The sequence below is a fragment of the Ursus americanus genome, chromosome 18 (assembly GCF_024610735.1).
Source record: "Ursus americanus isolate L20-20 chromosome 18, mUrsAme1.1.p, whole genome shotgun sequence".
Classification (NCBI taxonomy): Eukaryota; Metazoa; Chordata; class Mammalia; order Carnivora; family Ursidae; genus Ursus; species Ursus americanus.
This window is the reverse complement of record NC_142144.1, coordinates 59,717,365-59,737,296: the sequence shown is the minus strand read 5'-3', so window position 1 is coordinate 59,737,296 and position 19,932 is coordinate 59,717,365. Positions and strand designations below refer to the sequence as shown.

Here is a 19,932-nt window from a genome sequence, read left to right as displayed (position 1 = left end):
ATGTACCACCTTTTAAACCTTTTGGGGACAGGAACTGTCCCCTAAATCCTAACACAAACCAGGTGCTCAATAAATGTCTTGTTAATTAAAATCCCTCATCCTTTTATCAGTGTACCTGAACATTTTCTGACTCTTCTCCAAATAACCCAACTATTTTTTTTAGAACGGCAACTGTAATAAATAGAACTACATGGAGTATCAAGGTCTAACATTCTATAGTTCTGAACAAGAGGTAAATCCAAATTCTATTACCAAAGGTCCCCAATTTTTAAAGATTTACATTAAAAAGATAGAATTACAGAATCCAGTAGAAGTGGGGGAAGTTCGGCTACTAGGGAGAAAGAAGCATCCCATCTAAACTCCCAATTAATTTCTGGATTTTGATCTTAAGCAAGTCAACAAAATTCAAAATTTAATCACTTAGGAAGTGATTAAAATTGGTCTATAAAATTTATTTGTATTTCAGTACTTGTACTTGGAAGCCACTAGTGTTTTTACATTTCTGAGGCTTCATGATGATGCTGTTGTACTCTCATCCCCAAGAAAAAACGTTCTGCCAAAAAGCAATCACGAAACTAAATAACCTTCAGCTGTATTTTAAGAAAGCATTTTTTAAGCCCATTACACGTACCATTTAACAGCATGTCAGTTCAGAAATCAAAAATAATTTTAACATGGAAATGTTACAGATGATTTTCATCAAAACATTATTTTTTGTTTTTTTTTAATGCCAGTATAGTTAACATACAGTATTCTATTAGGATCAGGTGTACAATATAGTGATTCAACAATTCTACACTGCTTAGTACTCATCATAAGTATACTTCTTAATCCCCATCACCTATTTAACCATTCCCCCCACCTTCCTCTCCTCTAGTATCCATCAGTTTATTCTACATAGTTAAGAGTCTGTTTCTTGGTTTGTCTCTTTTATAAATTCCTTTGCTTGTTTGTTTTGCCAAAGTATATTTTAAATGGCCAAAATTAAAAATTTAAGTTCAGCTCTGTTGGGGTCCCAGGTGGTAACTCTTTGATAGCTACAATCTTTTAAAACTACGAAAAGCCATCTTCTGGCTTCATAGCAATATTCTTAAAGCTTTCAACAATATTCTAAAATTTAAAAGCTTTCAAATACAACATTATTTAAAATGTGGAGGAGTCAAAAATTCTTATTTATATTTGACAGTTTCTACAGCTCTGCACATAACTTCCTATTAAGTATTTTTTATTCCTTTTCACTTAGATGATCTTCTCCATACTTCTAATGCTAATTGCTATTTCTGTCAATTGCTTCAAATAAATGAATGAGATCCCTTCTAAAATATAACTTTTACCTAATCTCTTTACCCCTTCTCATTTCCTCCTCTCACTTACTATCCCCCCACCTTCAGACTTAGGTCTCCTTCTTAAGTTCCCCTTGTACCTGTTTATATGTCCACTATTAGAATCATTATCTTTTTAAGTTTGTTTCCCTACCACTTAGGGGCAGGGTACTTATCTTTTGATCTCAGGGACTTGAATGTCTAACTTTGGCAGATACTCACATATTTGTACAATCAACTTATCTAAACTAACACTTCCACAGTACAAATGTATGGACTGAGATTCAAATTAAACACTGTGTACACAGTCCAGGGTACTAATGCCATTGGGCTGCTCTAAGATAATGTGGCATCTTTCTAATGTACCTCATTTCTTGCTCATAAAATACTTATGAAAGCTCAGCAGTATTAGAGCAGCTGTAAAGTTCTCTATACAATTATCTAAAATTAAGAATTAATTCAATATTTTACAAATATATATAAAACAAAACTTAAATTACATCTGGGTGATTTTTTATTACTAAAACACCATATACCATGTATTTACAAATAAGGTATTTGAGTCAACTAGGGAAAATCATACTCATGTGGCCAGTCTATGGAATGTTGTTCTGAAACATATATCTCTATGTATCTTAATTGTATACCAAACAGTTATAACCAATGCTTTTCTCAAAATTATCCCAAAGTATTTATTTAGTAATAACTCAGATTTTAGGCTATTACAGAAAAAGAAATGAATTCCTAGTATCGATAAGTATGGTCTGGCAAACCCATTATGTACAGAATGTTTATATACATCAAATAAAATGAAAGCAAAGGACTCAAAACTTTATCTGAGACCATCATATCATTTTTTTTGCTATTAAAATGCAAGAATTTTATCTTTCTTGAGCTAAGAATATCAGAAATACATTATTATGTTTATAAACAACAGAATGTTTTAAGTTTAATTTCTAAGTATGGATGCTATTAGATCATATGGGAATACAGTATTCTGAGCATTAGCCACCAGGAATCATTCTAAGCATTCAGAAATTAACTTTATGAAGAACAGAAATAATCTCCCTCTTTTGTAGGACTCAAGAAGTATTTCTTACACACACAATGCTTCTGAAAACACCTGTAATTCATCCAAACCAATACGATACTTCTTAGCACTTTCATGCAACCATTCTCTCATCTCATTCTAAATCCCTGTTTCCACATTTATAAAATTGGATGCTCGGACTAGATGAATTCTATGGTGCCTCCCAGATCTAAAATCTTGTGACATCAATTTGGAGTATATTTTACTACTTAAAAATAATGACATGTGAATGGACTGTTTTTCTTAAGAGTCATAACTATAATGACTCTGTGGAGACAAGAACAATAAATACACTACACAAGTACAGTATCACTAAAGTATTAAAAGTAAGCCTTTTTGTTTTCTACTTTATGAATTCTACTTTATGAAAGGATTCAAGAAGGTATTCCTTAAATAGGGACCCCTTACTGATTCAAGCACTATGTTAACTATTGCTTTCAGTGAAAGAAGTCACTGATAGTCTTGAAAACATATGGGAAGCCACTGACACATTAGGTTATTTTTAAATTACCATTATAAATCAAGGAGCAAAAATCTACAACTTCTCAGGAGCTATCCATAAAAGCACTAGTATAATGCCCAGCTTTAGATATGAAGAAAATATTCATTTTATTCAACTACTAATTACTAATACTGTAATGGCAATAACTTATATCTAACTATGGAACAGACACTGTTGACTTCACATTTATTAACTCATTTAATCCTACAGTAACACCATCAGGTACTATTATTATCCCCATTTTACAGATGAGGAAACTGAAGCCAAAAAGGTAAAGTGGCTTGTTCAAGTTCACTCAGCTCTTAAAAAACCAAGCTAGTATTCCACTTCAACTACCATTTCCAACATTCAATTATTTTTCTATTACTAAAGAGCTTCACTTGAGAAATTAATCTGGCTCCCATCAAATATATGATTATAAATACGTTTATTTTAGTACCTCTTGTGCTACATTACTTCCTCTCACTAAAGAAAAACAGCGGACTCTGAATATGCACAGTGCCACCTGAACTATGATTTCTAGTAAACATAAATGTCTAAACGTTTTAAAAAATTGTGTTCATGCATCCACTATTATCGCAAAAATTCAGTCTGCTCATGAAGCCGAGAGAAAAGATCAGGAACACGCCAGAGTAATTATTAATCATTTAAAAACAATCCATAAATTTACGATGGCCGACATGGGTAATGAAACTATACATTTTTTGGTTTGAAACTACCACCTTTTTACATGAGCAAAACACAGTTTTCTAACGATATTTCATCCTAAAAACTTTTTTAATGTCACGTTAAAACTATCTAAAAGTTGTGGTCCATCTTCTAACCCACTAAAACTTTTCCTCTACCCTATCCCCGTAATTCTTCCCATGGGCATCATTTTACTTTGTATCTACTGACTTTACCTGTTCTTCGGCGCTCAGGACTGGGCTCCCTTTCAGCTTTACATATGGGTTCCCACATCCACCACACCCTTACGAGCCCCCCACTCAGGGCTGCTCCTTCTCCTCCCCGGGCTCTCCAACACCAGCTCAGCACCTGTACCGCTACGCCCCCCGACCCTGGCCCAACCCATCCTCGGACACGTGCGAGACTGTTTGTGTCACTCCATCAGTCCCACCAGGGACGAGGTTCACTTACCGAGAGAGAAGCGCCAACTTTTGCTCCAGCATCATCTCCAGCTTCTGGCCCTGTTTGGAGACCCAATGGTCCACCCCATGCAAGCGGTAGCACGTCTCCAGCATCAACCTGAAGTCCGCCACAAACTCGGTAATGCCCCCATACCGGCCGCTGGCGAACTTCTCCTCCATCTTCAGCAGACACATGCCCTGCCCGAGCTGTTGCGGGAGAGTGCGACCGCCCCTGCCGCCGCTGCGCGGCCCCTCGGCCACCTCATCCTCCCCGGTGGCAACGCCCCCCAAGGGCTGCAAGAAGGGGGCGGTGAGGCCCCGGTGCTTCTCCTGCAGGAACTCGCCCAGGATGCGGTAGCCCTGCCGCAGCTCATAGGTCAACTCCTGCTCCTTGCAGCCACCGCCCCCGACCACCATCTCCTCTTCCTCCTCCTCCTGGTCGTCCTCATCCTCCCGCGAGGAGGAACTCCTCCCTTGTGCCGGCCCTGAGGCCGGGACCGCCGCTGCCATCTCGTCGTCGTCCTCTTCCTCGGGCGCCGGTGGCTGCCTCTCCTCCTCCCCGGCCGGCTCCATCTCCCCCGGCGTCTCGGGCACGCTCATTGCCCCGGCAGGATCACGCTGGGCCGTGCGGAGCGGCCGCTCGAGGCGCCGGGGGACGCGTGAGCGCGGGCCGCTTCTTCAGGGCTCGGCCGTGCCGCGCAGCACCAGCCGCATCGGGCTTCACTCTCAGCCGCCCGCTTGGCTCACTACGCGCGGGGGTCTCTAGCTCGCAGCCGGCGGGGCGGGGTTACATGGCGCGCGAGGGAGGGGGGAGAGAAGAGGAGAGCCTAGGTGCCCTCCTCTCCCCTCCCCCCGGCGGCGGCGCGCGCCAGGCCCTCCTTTGCCTCACCCCTCCGCGCCCCGCCCGCCCGCCGGCTTGCTCTTTGCGGGCCAGGCCGAGCCCGGCTGCCGCGGCCTCGGCGCCCCACCCCTCCGGGCCGGCTGTGGGGGTGCTGGGAGGGTGCGAAGAGGAAGTGGGGATTCTTCTCTTGCCGCCCCAGAGGGGGCCGCAGCACTGGGCTGCGGCGGCTGGGGCTCCTCCTCTCCCTAACACCCGCTCCCGCCCCTCTCTACCTGCGGGGTACCCGGGCAGGAGGAGGCGGCGCGCGGACAGGGCCGGCGACAACTGTCAGTTAGAAGTCCCGCTGGGCCGGGGGCGGGGAGAGGAAGGGGAGGGGCAGGGAGAGAAGGGGGTGGGCACTCAAGCTACCCTCCAGCTCTGGGGCGAGCGGTGGAAAGAGGCAAAGAAAGACACAGTCGCCATCCACGGTGCGCATGCGTAGTAGGAGAGCCCCACCCACTCCCCCTTGCGTCCCGCCCAGCTTCGCAACAGCACGGACTTTGGGTCAGCTACGGGCCCCGAGGCCTGGTAGGCTGCGCGGCTCAATGATGTCATCAGCTTGAAGACGGCTGTTAAGGGGGAGTGGAGAGGGAAGCAATGCGCCTGCGCAGCTGTACGCCTCAGGGCCAGAGAGGCCGAAGGGGTTTTGAAAGCGTCTGCTGCCAAGAGGTTCTTTCTTGCGCGAGATCCTAATTAGCCCTAAAAACTAAGATTAATTCTGAAGGAGCTTGCTAGATAACCCTCGTTAATGGCAAATGAATAGTGAGAAGGCACAAAATGTAGATCCTATCCTGTTACAAATTTTATATTCTCTGCACCCACCTTCCCCTTTATGACTGCTGGATTTTTAATATAAAACTAGAATTTTGAAACGTTTAGAAAGGAGGTTCAAGGACTCAACCAACTGAAACATAACGTTCACATGCAAAAGAAAAAAATGTGTAGAACTCAAATTTCTAAAACTCCGGTCCCCAGTTCTTAAGATCAATTCCTATTTTAAGTAATCTCATGCGTTAAAATTAACATATTTCCACCTCGGTTCTTGAGATCTGCTAAGAGTAAATAAAGGGAATGGAACCTTATTTAAAATCCTTGGGATTAAAAACGATCTTCAAATAGTTCAACTCTAAGCTGTAAAGCATTAGTCACGTCGTTAGCCGTAAAATGTCACTACACATTTAAAAATGAGTGTTTAGAGAATGTCTAAAAAGAGGACTCGTTCACTTTAGGTATTGGTTAAAATAAGTGGGGAGAAAGGAGCTAATGGTTCCGTAAAGCAGGTATTATTATTTTCCCATGTTCTATAAGATGAACATATCTTTCTACTTAACACAATGTTCTAGCTTGGAACCTGTAATTACCGTCCTAGGTATCAAGCATTTTAAAAGTACAAGCCATCTAACCAAACGGTCAGGATATTTAATTCTTGTTATTGTGAACCTTTAAAGCACTGATAAAAATCAAAACTTCAAAGCTTGGGGGGGCTGTAAGTTAAATAGTAATATTAGATAAAATAGTTAAATGGGAACACATGAGTATTGACACTCCCCCACACACACCCATTATCCAGTTTTCAACATCTTCTCTCATCAGACATTTGTAATTTATTAGGCATTTACAGCATTTTCTTTCTCCTCAGAGCCCTTAGATGTACCTCATCTCACAGGAACAAAGCCAGGAACCAGTCTGATTTCAGTAACTGGCAAGGAAAAATGTGTCTGACTGGACATCCCTCATTTCCTGGACCCACCCTCCCCCAGCAAATATCCCCTCTTCATCTTCAGGTACCAACCCTATTTCTTGACTCTCTGATAATATGGATTGCATTTATTGAACCCTGTGCCACCAAACACTTTATATTATCTCCTTTAATTCTCACAATAATCTTAGGTATTATGCCTATTTTACAGATGTAGAAACTGATGCTTAGGTTAAGAAAATAGTTTGCCAAAATTCAAATCTAGGTCTGTCATACTTCAAAATTCTCTGTGGTGCCTAATTCCAAGTCATCTGGCAGAATTTCCAGTTCCTCGTGCACAAGAGTGTAGGGAATTGCTAGAAATTTGATCAAGGACTTCTGAAGGGATAATAATTAAGATAAATGAGTTGAAGGAACATCAGCTATAGGTCATGGAGAGGCCAAGATGATTGTGATCTTAGCTATTACGAAAGTAGGATTAGGTCCTTAAACTTAAAAAAAAAACAAAACCCAAAACTAGTATACAAGAAATATGTTGGTTGTAGGTAAATTAGAAAATACAGTTTAGTGAGAAGAAAAATTGCCATTTAATCCCACCACCCAGTGGTAAGATTTTTCTATTTATTCATGTATATTTTTATTTATCTTAAATAAAATTGTGACTATACCATACTTAATGTCCTTTCCTTTTTTCCCTTATTAATAATAAATCATTGCAGGTAATGGACAGGAATTCCATATCTAAAATCTCAACTTCATATCTGTCCACAACAGCCTAGATGGCCTGTTCTTCTGAACTGGCAGGGAGTGAATCAGGGAAATTCTAATGTAAAAGGAATTCTAAACCATAAAAAAACACAGTAGAGGTACAAACAACAGCACTAACAGGTACCATTTATTAAGCACTTACTTGGTCTTAAATATTTGCTAAATACTTTACATACACAGTACTCACAATAACCCCAGGAAATCGTGATAGATATATTTGTTCTTAAATTTTGGATCAATGATTTGCTGGTTAGAAAGCTTTTTTCTACCCTACAAAAAGCCTGACATTAAAGATCAACATTCCAATTAATAAAATTAACTCTAGATTTATAGAACTGTTTTCTTAAAATGCACATCTACTGCTAAACGATTGGTCTCAAAGCTGGTTTTTTTTTTCCATATTTAAAGATAATATTAGTTCTGCTTCCCTTACATTTTCACAATAGAATACTCTTCAGTGCTACTATAGAATCTATTAAGAACTTGTTCAAAATAGAAATCTACCTAAGCCCCATTTTGAACCAGGACTTTTCTTGTTGGGCTGCTTTGCAGGGAGGAAATGGCATACATACACAATGCAATATTCTGTTCAAACACATAATATTAATAGACTCCCACAAACATTGATTACTATTTGTCAAACACTGAGTAATAGTGTTACATGCTACCAATATTACATGTACCAGGACAGCCTATTCAGTAACCACAGTTCTTAAGAGTCCTGAATAACTTGAAAAATAGAGACCAAACAGGCTAAAATTTTAAAGTTTTCTTAACTCTCAGCTGGACACTTGGGGACTAGAATATGAATATGCCTCACCCCGTTCCCAGGACATTATGAAAAAGTTCATATGCTATATAGAGAAAACTCCCCACATCCATGGCAATATCTCAAAAGTCTCTCCCAATTTCAGCATCTTTATCTGAGAGGCAGTATTATCAGAGAGGAATAAGCTACCACTATTTTTCATCCACAATTCCAAAGTATTTTGTCCTGGAAGTTACCTTTGTCAGCTCTCAGCATCTTGTGATAGGCAGCATGACATCTTGACACAAGTATATTGTTTGCCCAGCATCAATAATTCAGACAAGTAGCAACAATTTATATACTTCACATCAACTAAGGGAAAAGGTGACAAACATTCCAAGACAATGGAAGCACAATTATCACCAAGTTCTGTCTACGAGATAAAACATGCAATGTGAACACAAGGCTAGAACACTGACTAATCCTGGAAAAACATACAGGGAAGGAATATTAACTGTTTCCCAGGGAAAGAACAGTTCTCTCAATTATAATGGAATACACTCACAATAGTTATTTGGAATTACTTTTATGGTGAAAGATATTCAAGTGACATTAAACTGCATCAAGCAAAATTTAGCAACTCCTGTAAAGCTTCCTGCTGCACATCATCAAGTTGGGATATGCATTCCAACCATAATTCTTCAGAAGTCTGTACCTGACGCACAACATTAGCTAGGCGTTTGGCACAAGGATCTTCATAGTTAATAGTCTCATTAATTTTTCCTTCTGCAATTATACTGATTATTTTGGGAAGATTGGAATTATTTGGACCAAGTACAACTGGATGGTTACTTTCGATTAAGTCACAGAGAAAACTCAAAGTCTGAATAGCTTCCTCTTTATCCTCATGCAGTGGAAGCCATGATAACCAGTGTGGAAGAACTTCATCTACATTTACACAGTTAGGCTTAAACCTCAAAATCTTCCCTACTGCTGAGATACAGTTCTCTGTAGCAATGACATTTTTTTTTGTTTTGGAATTTGCACACTTAATAACTTTTACCAGCAGTGGAACAGCTTCTGAACATAAAGAACGATAATCATCTCCACCAAACTGTGCCATAACACCCAGGCCATAAGCAGCAGCTTGCCTGACTTCAGGGTTATTGTCTCGCATATTTAGTAGCATTGGCCACCGAAAATATTCTACATATTTAAAGGAGGTTGGACTGCAGTGCTCTATAATATCATCAAAAATGCACAATCCCCACTGCCTGTCTGGCCATGGCCTACTTGAACAAATTAGATTTACAATTAACGGAAGCAGCTGTTCAAACCACGGTAAAATCTTTTCCTTATAAGTACTAAACAATGAGTGCAAAATATCTGATACTTTGGTCAGAATATAAACATCACATTCATCCTCATCTTGGAGAGACATTTCAACCTGTTGGTCATAGTTTTCTTCCTGTCTTTTAACCTGTCTCAATTCTTGGTTTTTAAAGTGCCCCTCAAGTTTTGCTTTCAATATTTCTCCTAGTTCGTCCAAGTGTTCATCATTAAGGCACCCATCTCCCATTACTTCAATGGACTTTGCAAAAGAATTCATTATTTCTGAGAGTACATCTGTATCAGGTTCAGTCCCAATAGCCTTGATTAAGGGATCACATATGAATTGCCACATCTGTGCAAGATACTCTGGGCCATGAATTCTTGCACATTCCAGGAGAAAAGGCATTGACTCTGCTGCTGCCACTCGAACATTGTCATGGAAATAAAATTTCAATAAAGGAACCATAAGCTTTACAACTTGTTCTGTATATTCCACAAATCCTTCCCTTAACTCCTTAGCATAGTAAACCAACATCTGGCAAGCAGTTGCTTTTGCTTCAAGTCCTGAAGTTTTAATTCCAAAACTTTGCTGGTCTCCAAGGTTTACAAATTGCCATCCATCATCATCACTCATATTTTCCACATCTTGTGTGTCTAAGAGCGCAACATCAGGTTTAGCTGAAGCAGTCTTAATAAGAGGCTCAATAACTAGTGGAAGGTATTGTTGAAAATCATTTCCAAGAATTTTACACATTCTAGCCCATGCTGAAACCATGTAAGATGTCTGAGGGTCATCATCTTCCATATTACTTAAGTCTGATTGTGTCTTCAACAACAGCTGCATCACATTTGATGCATCTTGCATAAATTTTTCCTTCCCAACAGCAAGACCGACATGGCTAATGCATTCAATAGTTTTTCCTTTCAGAAGCTTGAGCTCCTTTTGAACAGCAAGCTCAACAATGTGCTTTAGTGATGGCATAAATATATCATAATATGGAAGAAATTTTTCTTCTATTGTATCTGCAACTGAGGCAATGGTTGTCACAAGCTGTTCCAAGGCCAATTTAGTTCCATTTCGAATCAACTCTTGAAGTTTAATCACCAAGATGGAATGCAGATTTCTCACCATACTATCCAAATATAGAATTAGCAATGCTTTGGGGCAGTCTTCAATAAAAATAATAAGTGCTGAAGCTGCATGTGATTGCACACGCTGATTACCTTGATTTTCCATGGTACGCAACAGAGCTGCAATCACTGTTTCATGGAATTTCTTTTGGAAGTTAGGTGCAAAATCTGTAGCCATCTGTCCAAGTGTAGTACAGGCTGCAGCCCTCACTCTTGGGTGAGGATCCTGAAGAAAAAGCAAAACAGAGTTAACTGTTTCATCTAGAATTGATTCCATTTGCTGATGGCATCCTTCTCCAATGGCAGATAAAGCCATTAATCCAGCATGTCGATATTTCCAGTCAGGGCTCTGAAGCATCTGCATGATGTGCTCCTTAGTCATTGGTAAAACGAGTTTTCCACCGAGCCCACAAGCCAGCCTGTCTAGTGCACTCTCAGCAGCAACTGCATTGCTGTCAAAATCATCTTCTTCCATTTCATCAGCATTTACCCAGTCCTCATCATCTTGTAGATCAACCATCATTGCTAATATATGAGGAACTGCCTGTGCAATTATATTTGTATGTTTTTTCAACATTGGGGTTGCAGTTTCAGACAAGGTCACTATTATTTCAAGGGCCAGCTGGCGTTGCAGATTACTAAGTCTAGAGTCTCCACATAACTTCAGACTCAACTGCAGAGTATCTTCTAAATAAGGACCCAGGTATTTAGGTACAGTATCTGCAATCTCAACAAGGGATTCTAGCACTGAATCATCATCCTGGTAACATGAGTCATTCACAGCCTGTAAGATTCCAGGAAGCAAGTCTGCAAAGTCTTTGAAAAGAGCAATATTATTCTCATTAGCAAGTACAAATGCAGCTGCAGCTCTAGCAGACAATGTCCTGATTGCTGGATGCTCTTGATCTTGAATGCACTGGTCCAACAACCGTTTGATGATATCCAAATCATGCCGCTCTTGGTTCCCAAAAATCCCAGGAAAATGCCAGAAAACATGAAGTGCGACTTCCCATAGAACTACATTTTTAGAGTAGATTGAATCAATAAGGAACTTCAAACCTTCGGGCCAGTGGTTAGTGCCATCCTCATCTATCAAATTTCTGGCCAGCACTGCAAAAATATCACAAAGTTTTTTCCTCATGCTAGCATGTGTTTCTAACTTAACAGCCAGTATCAGTTCAATCTTGACGTCCCTCTGAACATCAGAAGGCAGATTTGGATAGACTTCCTCAAACCCAGAGGACAAAAGGCGTCGTAGCAGTGCGGCAGCCATTTGTCTCACCTCATAACCTGCTCTTCTATTCCTGACAGCATCTAAGAGGAATGTAGTCTTACACAGACCTGGGATATTTTCATAGATTTCCTCTGCCTGTCTCCGCACCATACAGCTTGGATTGATCAGGTTCTTCAGAAGCTGGTAAAACTCTTGCTTTCCCGACACAGTGGCCGGTACCCCTGCAGACCCGGCCGCCGCCATCGCGCTATGTCAAAGAAATCGCGACCGGGAAGGAGGGAGGGGGTCTGCTGCCGGACGCAGTGACGTAAGAGAAGCGCCAGCGGGAATGGGCGGGGCAGCTTATCCTCCGCCGGCGCGGTGATTTGGCTGCGCCTTGGGAGGTGGGCAGCTGGGTGTCTGGGGATAGGTAGGTTAGGGTGGGGGTGAAGGCGATCCTCCATTTGTTTTCCAATCAGATAAGAAAAGCACCTGCCGAGAAAGAAAAAGAAAGAAAGAAAATTATGATATTGAATGTATTAGAATGGGAGTATTGGTGATTTCCCCCCTTTATTTCTAAACTATTGTTACCCTGATAATTTCAATCACGTCTTGAAATCACGCCAGGTGAAAGAAGCCAGCCACAAAAGGCCACATATTGTATGATTCCGTTTATAGTAAAGGTCTTTTTTTTCCCTAGCAATTTCATTTTATTTTTTTTCAAGTTTTTATTATTTAAATTCTAGTTAGTTAACAGTGTAATATTAGTTTCAGGTGTTGAATTTAGTGATTCATCATTTAGATACAACACTCAGTGCTCATCACAAGTGCCCTCCTTAATACCCCTTACCCATCTAGCCCATTCCCTGTCCACCTCCCTCCATTAACCCTCCTTTTTTTCTGTATACTTAAGTCTTTTAGTGGTTTACCTCTCTCTCTCTCTCTTTTTGCCCCTCCATGTTCATCTGTTTTGTCTCTTAAATTCCACAAATAAGCAAAATCTTATGGTATTTGTCTTTCTCTGACTGACTTAAGATAGCTTAGCATTTATACCATCTAGTTCCATCCACATCATTACAAATGGCAGGATTTATAGTAGAGGTCTTGAAAAGACAAATCTATACAGAAAGTAGATTAGCGGTTGCCAGAGGCAGTGGGAAGGAGAGAATGTAAAATGACTGCTGTCAGATAGTGGGTTTCTTTTGGGGTGATGAAATGTCCTAAAATTAATTGTGGTGATGGTTTCACAACTCTGTGATTATACTACAAACCACTGCGCTGTCATTGTACAATTGAGATTGGTGAATTGTATGGTATGTGAATAATAATACCTCAATAAATCTCTTTATCAAATAAGTGCAATAAAAGGTAAAGATATTGATTACCATCCCACTACCACATCAAATGCAGTAAGAACAGTAGTGCTCAAACTCTAGTGTGTCAGAATCACCTCGTCTGTGGATTATAAAGAAGAACGAGAAAGACAACTGAGTATAGTGGAAAGTGACCTGGGCTAGTAATCAGAAGACTTGAATCCTAGTCTTATTTGTAATTAATTTTGTATCCTTGATCATGTCACTCAAGGTTTTCTTTGCATGTTGCCTAAACTGTAAAATGCTTTTACAGTTTTCCTTTTAGTAGGAAGATGCTGAGATTTTTCCAAGAAACAAAAGTCCCTGAAGCTAAATATTATTTCTTTAAATTCAAGCAGGTGTGTCAATTAAAAACAATGATCATTCCTCTAACAATGATTAAATCTTACTTTTGTTTTAGCACTTTGCCACTCTGTCATTTTGAACCTTAATCAGGTTTGCAAAGTTGGTGGGCTGGGTATAATACTAATTTTAGGTAAGTGGAAACGCAGGGAGGTTAAGGGATCTGCCTCAGATGTCACAGCTGAGTCTCGAATCCACCTCTTCTGAAAGCAACACCAGCGATCTTTCACCATACCACTTCCCCATAATTACTCTTGGTTTTGCAACATGATCAGAGGTCTTCACTTATTGCAAAGTCTGTCTTAAACTTCTCCAAGTGGGCTTAAATTTGAATTTTGTAAAATGTTATTGCATATACCCTTTCCAAAGACAGAAAATCCAGCTTTAGGATTAACCTGATGATAGACAAAACAGTCTCATAAATTACATTTTAATATGCAATACTATACTCTTTTAGGAAGAAGCATTACTCTCTAAATAGTTTCTCATTCTGTGGACTTAAAACCAACTGCATCAGAATCACATGAGATACTTATTTTTAAATATAGGTATTAGGGCCCAAAGGTCTAAACTACAGACTTAGGATTTCTGGGAAATGCAACCCGAGAACATTCAATTTTAACAAACACTGGTTTTTCAAATAAATACAAAAATTTGAGAAACATTGATTAGATCAGTTCTGGTTCTGATTCCAAGATTTTGACTACAGTTTTGCATATTGCTCCAGATCACTGGTTTTCCTACTGTTTTTTTTTTTTAATGATTTTTTATTATATTATGTTAGTCACCATACAGTACATCCCCGGTTTCCGATGTAAGGCTCGATGATTCATTAGTTGTGTATAACACCCAGTGCACCATGCAATACATGCCCTCCTTACTACCCATCACCGGTCTATCCCAATCCCCCACCCCCCTCCCCTCTGAGGCCCTCAGTTTGTTTCTCATAGTCCATAGTCTCTCATGTTTCATTCCCCCTTCTGATTACACCCCCTTTCTTTATCCCTTTCTTCCCCTACCAATCATCCTAGTTCTTATGTTCCATAGATGAGAGAAATCATATGATAGTTGCCTTTCTCTGCTTGACTTATTTCACTTAGCATTATCTCCTCCAGTGCCGTCCATGTTGTAGCAAATGTTGAGAACTCGTTCTTTCTGATAGCTGAGTAATATTCCATTGTATATATGGACCACAACTTCTTAATCCAGTCATCTGTTGAAGGGCATCTCGGCTCCTTCCACGATTTAGCTATTGTGGACATTGCTGCTATGAACATTGGGGTGCATATGGCCCTTCTCTTCACTACGTCTGTATCTTTGGGGTAAACACCCAGTAGTGCAATGGCTGGATCATAGGGTAGCTCAATTTTTAACTTTTTAAGGGACCTCCACACTGTTTTCCAGAGTGGCTGTACAAACTTGCATTCCCACCAACAATGTAGGAGGGATCCCCTTTCTCCACATCCTCTCCAACAATTGTTGTTTCTTGCCTTGTCTATTTTTGCCATTGTAACTGGCGTAAGGTGGTATCTCAGTGTGGTTTTGATTTGAATTTCCTTGATGGCTAATGATTTTGAACATTTTTTCATGTGTCTGTTAGCCATTTGTATGTCTTCATTGGAAAAGTGTCTGTTCATATCTTCTGCCCATTTTTTGATTTGTTTATTTGTTTCTCGTGTATTGAGTTTGAGAAGTTCTTTGTAGATCTTGGATACCAGTCCTTTATCTGTAGTGTCATTTGCAAATATATTCTCCCATTCCGTGGGCTGCCTCTTAGTTTTTCTGACTGTTTCCTTGGCTGTGCAGAAACTTTTAATCTTGATGAAGTCCCATAAATTCATTTTATCTTTTGTTTCTCTTGCCTTTGGGGATGTATCATGAAAAAGTTTGCTTTGGCTGATGTCGTAGAGATTGCTGCCTATGTTCTCCTCTAGAATTTTGATGGATTCCTGTCTCACATCGAGGTCTTTCATGCATCTGGAGTTTATTTTTGTGTATGGTGTGAGATAGTGGTCAAGTTTCATTCTTTTGCATGTAGCTGTCCAATTTTCCCAGCACCATTTATTGAAGAGACTGTCTTTTAAATAAGTTTAATGGCAGGGCATTGCATTTGCTATCTCAGAAAATGTTAATAATTATATGAGGGTTGGGGGAAGGAGAAGAGGCTTCTCTTAACACTGTATCTATCCGTATATTAAAGACTTATTAAAAACTACAATAAGATGCCACCACAGACCTACAACAATGTTTTAAATTTAAAAGTTTGACAATAGCAATGGTGGGTGAGGATGTGGAGCAACAGGGAGCTCAATTATATTTTTTGCAGTAGTATAAGTAAATTGGTACAAGCACTTTGAAAAAATGTTCAGGAGATGCAGGGTTAAGATTATGCAATTATTCATTCATTCTCTCAGCAAACATTCATTGAAGGTATACTCAAGGCATGGTGTTGGGTGCTGGGGATAAAGATTAAATACGTGAGGGTGCTCATGGGAGACAATAAATGTCACGTAGTATAGTTACCACTGTGATGATGGTAAGTCTGCCATGGAGCCACATGGGTTTGTGAAGGCAGCTAATCTATTCTGGCTGTGAGGGAGATTAAGTAAGGCTTCCCAGAGGAGGTGATATCAGGGCTGAGGTTTTTTATAAAGATTTTTATTTATTTATTTGACAGATAGCACCAGCGAGGGGAGCGACAGGCAGAGGGAGAGGGAGAAGCAGGCTTCCTGCTGAGCAGAGAGCCCAATGTGGGACTCAATCCCAGGATCATGACCCAAGCCAAAGGCAGACGCTTAACCAACTGAGTGGTTGGTTAACCAACCCCAGGGCTGAGTTTTGAAGGATGAATCTTCATTAACTATTTGAAAAAGGGAGAAGAAGCTTGTTCTAAATAGAGGGAAGAGCTTTTTTCAAGGGTAGAGAGGCATTAGAGCCTAGTGTGGTAAGAGATCTGCCAGTATTTCAGAATGGCTGGAGCACTGGGGACAGGACTTGAGGGGGTCTGAGACGCCACAGGAGTCAGGAAGGAGGAAGACAGAAAGTTAAATAAAGGCCATATCATGGTCTTACATTCCGTGTTAAGAATTGGGATTTTTTTTTCTAAAGGCAACGAGCTGTTTAAGGATTTTAATCAAGGACTGTGATATAATCAATTTACGAAAACATTACTTTGATAATAGTGTGAAGATTGGAGGCAAATAGGAGGCCAATAACATAGTACAGTTAAGCTGAAAGCCTAAACTATAACAACAATGGAGGGAGATAAAAAGAGGGCAAGGATTTGAGAGGTTTTAAGAAAAAGTGTCAGTGGCACTCAGAGGAGAAGAAGCAGCTTAGATTTTCCCAAGTGTCAGTCCTGGCATCTGGCTGGAATACTGCAATTTATCTATTTATTTACCTGTATGTGGAGAAATAGCAGTGTTAATGTGGAGCAAAAGTCGGCTAACTCTTTCTAAAGGAAAAGGAGTCTTCCCTAAAGAATCCCAGAATCTATATTTAGTTCTCTAGTTCCTCCCACATGCTATAGTGACAGTCATCATTCAACAGTAGGAGTCAAACTGAATCCATTCTAGGAAAATTATTTATGATCTTTTATTTTGGAAAAATACACACTGACTTAAAATCTTAAAGTACTTCCTCTCTGTATTGTATAATTCTCTTCTATTTACTTTTTGCACTGTTATTTCCTCCCCCCACTCCTGCCCCAGAAACACACATAATAGCCAAAATTTCAAGACTGGACTTGTAGATTTGGTTAGAGTTGAAAAACTTTATTAAATTTTATGATTAAAATTGGCTTTTAGAATTGTTTTCACGGTTGAGAGGCCATTTAAGAATGTTTCCATGAGGTAGTTCAAAACCAGACAATTCAAGTGTTTATTACCAGCTTACTAAGTGGGAAAAGTGCAAAATAAGTTGCAAATTTCTTTCAAGATATGAGAGATTTAGAGTCAAATGAGGGGGACAGAATTAAATTGGACATATTTGACATTTTTACAAGAATAATCCAGAATAAAAATACAAGAAACAAAAAAATACCAGGAAGTCTCCCACTGGCCTAAGATGGGACAATCTGAATGTCAAAAAGAATAATGCCTATAATGGATTTAAAAACATTAAGTATATAAACAAAAGTGATGAGTTTCTAATCTAACAAAAGCTACTAACTCATTGATCATTTTTGGAGGTTGATAGGTCACCAACCAGGAAATTGATAAAGGTAAATAATCAAGATTTTTCCTGTCTTTCCTGTACAAACTATATTTTAGGATAACCAAGTAGTTCATGAGAGTACATTCTTCTTTACAGAGTTCCAGCTAATGGGTGCACAAAGAATGCTAAAATCAGAGAATTTCTGTGTTGTAAACCCAAATGAAATCATGAATCTAGGTAGTAATAGGCAATGGATGTTAAAACCATTAAATGAAACATTGATTGGGAATTTAATAATAGAGGGATTAAGCTGAAACAACCTGAAATTACTGATTAATCCGAATATTATTAAATGTGGAATAACCCAAAGGTGTCATTTACCTGTTGTCTCTCAGCTCCACATTCACACTTCCTATCATTTGTTCTCTGATCCTGAGGTTAGGCTCTGAAAAAAAAAAATTCTCTTTCCATAGTTTAGTCCCTGATGGTTTCACCAGGAGGAGCCATTAGAGATTTGGAGGATTAAAAGAAGGACAGAAAAGGGATTAATCCTTCCTGTTTTTCTTTTTCTTGTCTGGATTGTCCCAGAGTGGCCCTTCCTCCTCCTCGTGGCAACCGTTTCCTCCCTCGTGCAACACTCAAAAAATCGAATCTCTCTCATTTCTGCAGAGATACTACCAGTAGTATGGGGCACCCTTTCCTCAGAGGTTTCATCCATAGTTCTGGGAGGTTTAAGCTCCTCTGAGCTTAAAGCTACCAGTTCCATTTTGTTCCTTCAGCTTTAGGGATGTTAACAGTTCCTTCAACTATCATCTTTTGATTACCTCGGTGCTATTTATTTACTCTTTCAAATCTCCCACACCTGTGTAACCAATCCCTTAAATAAAATTTCCTCTTGAATTACTTAGTGTGATTTGTTTTCCCAACTGGACCTTGATTTATATACCAGGCATTAACTGATGCGATAGGAAGTATACTGCACCACCTATGAAGCATTATTTTAAATCGGGTTATTGAAATATAGTTTATATGCAATAAAATTCACCAATTATAATTGTATAATTAGATTACAGTCCAGAAACCACGACCACAATTATATATAGAAGATTTTTGATACCCCAAAAAGTTTCCCTGGGTCCCTCAGTAAAACACCTCTTTTCCCCACTCCTGGCTCCGAGTCACTACTGATCTGATTTCTGTTGCTGTGGCTTTGTCTCTTCCAGAATTTCAGATAAATGGAATGATTTAGCAAGTGGCTTTCTGTGTCTGGCTGCTTGCTTTCTCTTAGCACAATGCTTCTGACATTCATCCATTCTGTTACATGTTTGTTCCTTTTTATTCCATCATATGAATCTACCACAGTTTGTGCATTCATCAACCGAGAGACATTTGGATTGTTCCTACTTTTAGGCTTTTATGAATATAGCTCCTCTGAACATATGAAAGCAAGGATTTTTTGTGAAAAAACATTTTCATTTCTCTTGACAAATACTAAGACTGGAATGGTTTGGTTTAATGGTAAATGTAGGTTTTAAAAAAACTGTCAACTGCTCTTCAAGTAGTTGTACTATTTTGCATTCAAACAGCAACATATGAAAGTGCCAGTTGCTTACATCATTGGCAGCACTTGGGATTGTCAGTCTTTTATTTATTTTTTATTTTTATTATTATTTTCAAATAGCCAACATAGAGTACATCATTAGTTTTTGATGTAGTGTTCATCAATTCATTAGTTGTGTATAACATGCAGTGCTCATCACCACACGCGCCCATCACCCGGTTACCCCTCTCCCTATGCCCCTCCCTCTGTAACCCTCAGTTTGTTTCTCTGAGACCTGAGTCTCTCATGGTTTGTCTCCCTTTCTGATTTCTTCCCATTCAGTTTTCCCTCCCTTCCCCTGTGGTCCTCCATACTATTCCTTCTGTTCCACATATGAGCGAAACCATTTGAGAATTGTCTTTCTCTGCTTGAATTATTTCACTTAGCATGATCCCCTCCAGTTCCATCCATGTAGATACAAATTGTGGAGAAATGGGAAACCTCTTACACTGTTGGTGTGGAATGGATAATGAAGATGTAGCTCACATATATGGAATATTACTCAGCCATCAGAAGGGATTGTCAGTCTTTTAAATTTTAGTTATTCCAGTGAGTATGCAATGGAATCTGACTGTGATTTTAGCTTGCATTTCTTAAGACCAGACAGTGTTGAACATCTACTCATGGGCTGATTTGCCAGCTGTATATCT

At 39.6% G+C, this 19,932-nt stretch overlaps 2 protein-coding genes across 5 annotated transcripts in view; both read right to left on the bottom strand.

Annotated features, from left to right (window-relative positions):
• Positions 1–5,279, bottom strand: part of BRD10 (bromodomain containing 10) — a 146,098-nt gene extending 140,819 nt beyond the window's left edge. For 2 of the 3 annotated variants that reach the window (XM_087869660.1, XM_087869661.1), the window contains exon 1: positions 4,052–5,279. In XM_087869660.1, coding sequence (XP_087725786.1) covers positions 4,052–4,641 — 590 coding nt within the window. In that variant the 5' untranslated portion in view covers positions 4,642–5,279. The remainder of the gene's footprint in view (positions 1–4,051) is intronic. The other variant, XM_045780758.2, reaches the window with a different exon arrangement.
• A 2,207-nt stretch (positions 5,280–7,486) lies between these two features.
• On the bottom strand, positions 7,487–12,093 carry RANBP6 (RAN binding protein 6). Of its 2 annotated transcripts, XM_045780631.2 has the most exons (2): positions 11,941–12,093; positions 10,617–10,825 (listed from the first exon to the last, which is right to left on the bottom strand). In XM_045780631.2, exons 1-2 carry the CDS (start codon positions 12,074–12,076, stop codon positions 10,755–10,757), a joined length of 207 nt encoding a protein of 68 aa, XP_045636587.1. In that variant the 5' UTR covers positions 12,077–12,093; the 3' UTR covers positions 10,617–10,754. The 2 variants fall into 2 exon arrangements, with proteins under 2 accessions (XP_045636586.1, XP_045636587.1); XM_045780630.2 differs by having other exon boundaries at positions 7,487–12,093.
• Between the last annotated feature and the right edge of the window lie 7,839 nt (positions 12,094–19,932).

Coding starts and splice junctions, on each gene's coding strand:
- RANBP6 (XM_045780630.2), bottom strand. CDS start 12,076: ATGGCGGCGGCCGGGTCTGCAGGGGTACCGGCCACTGTGTCGGGAAAG.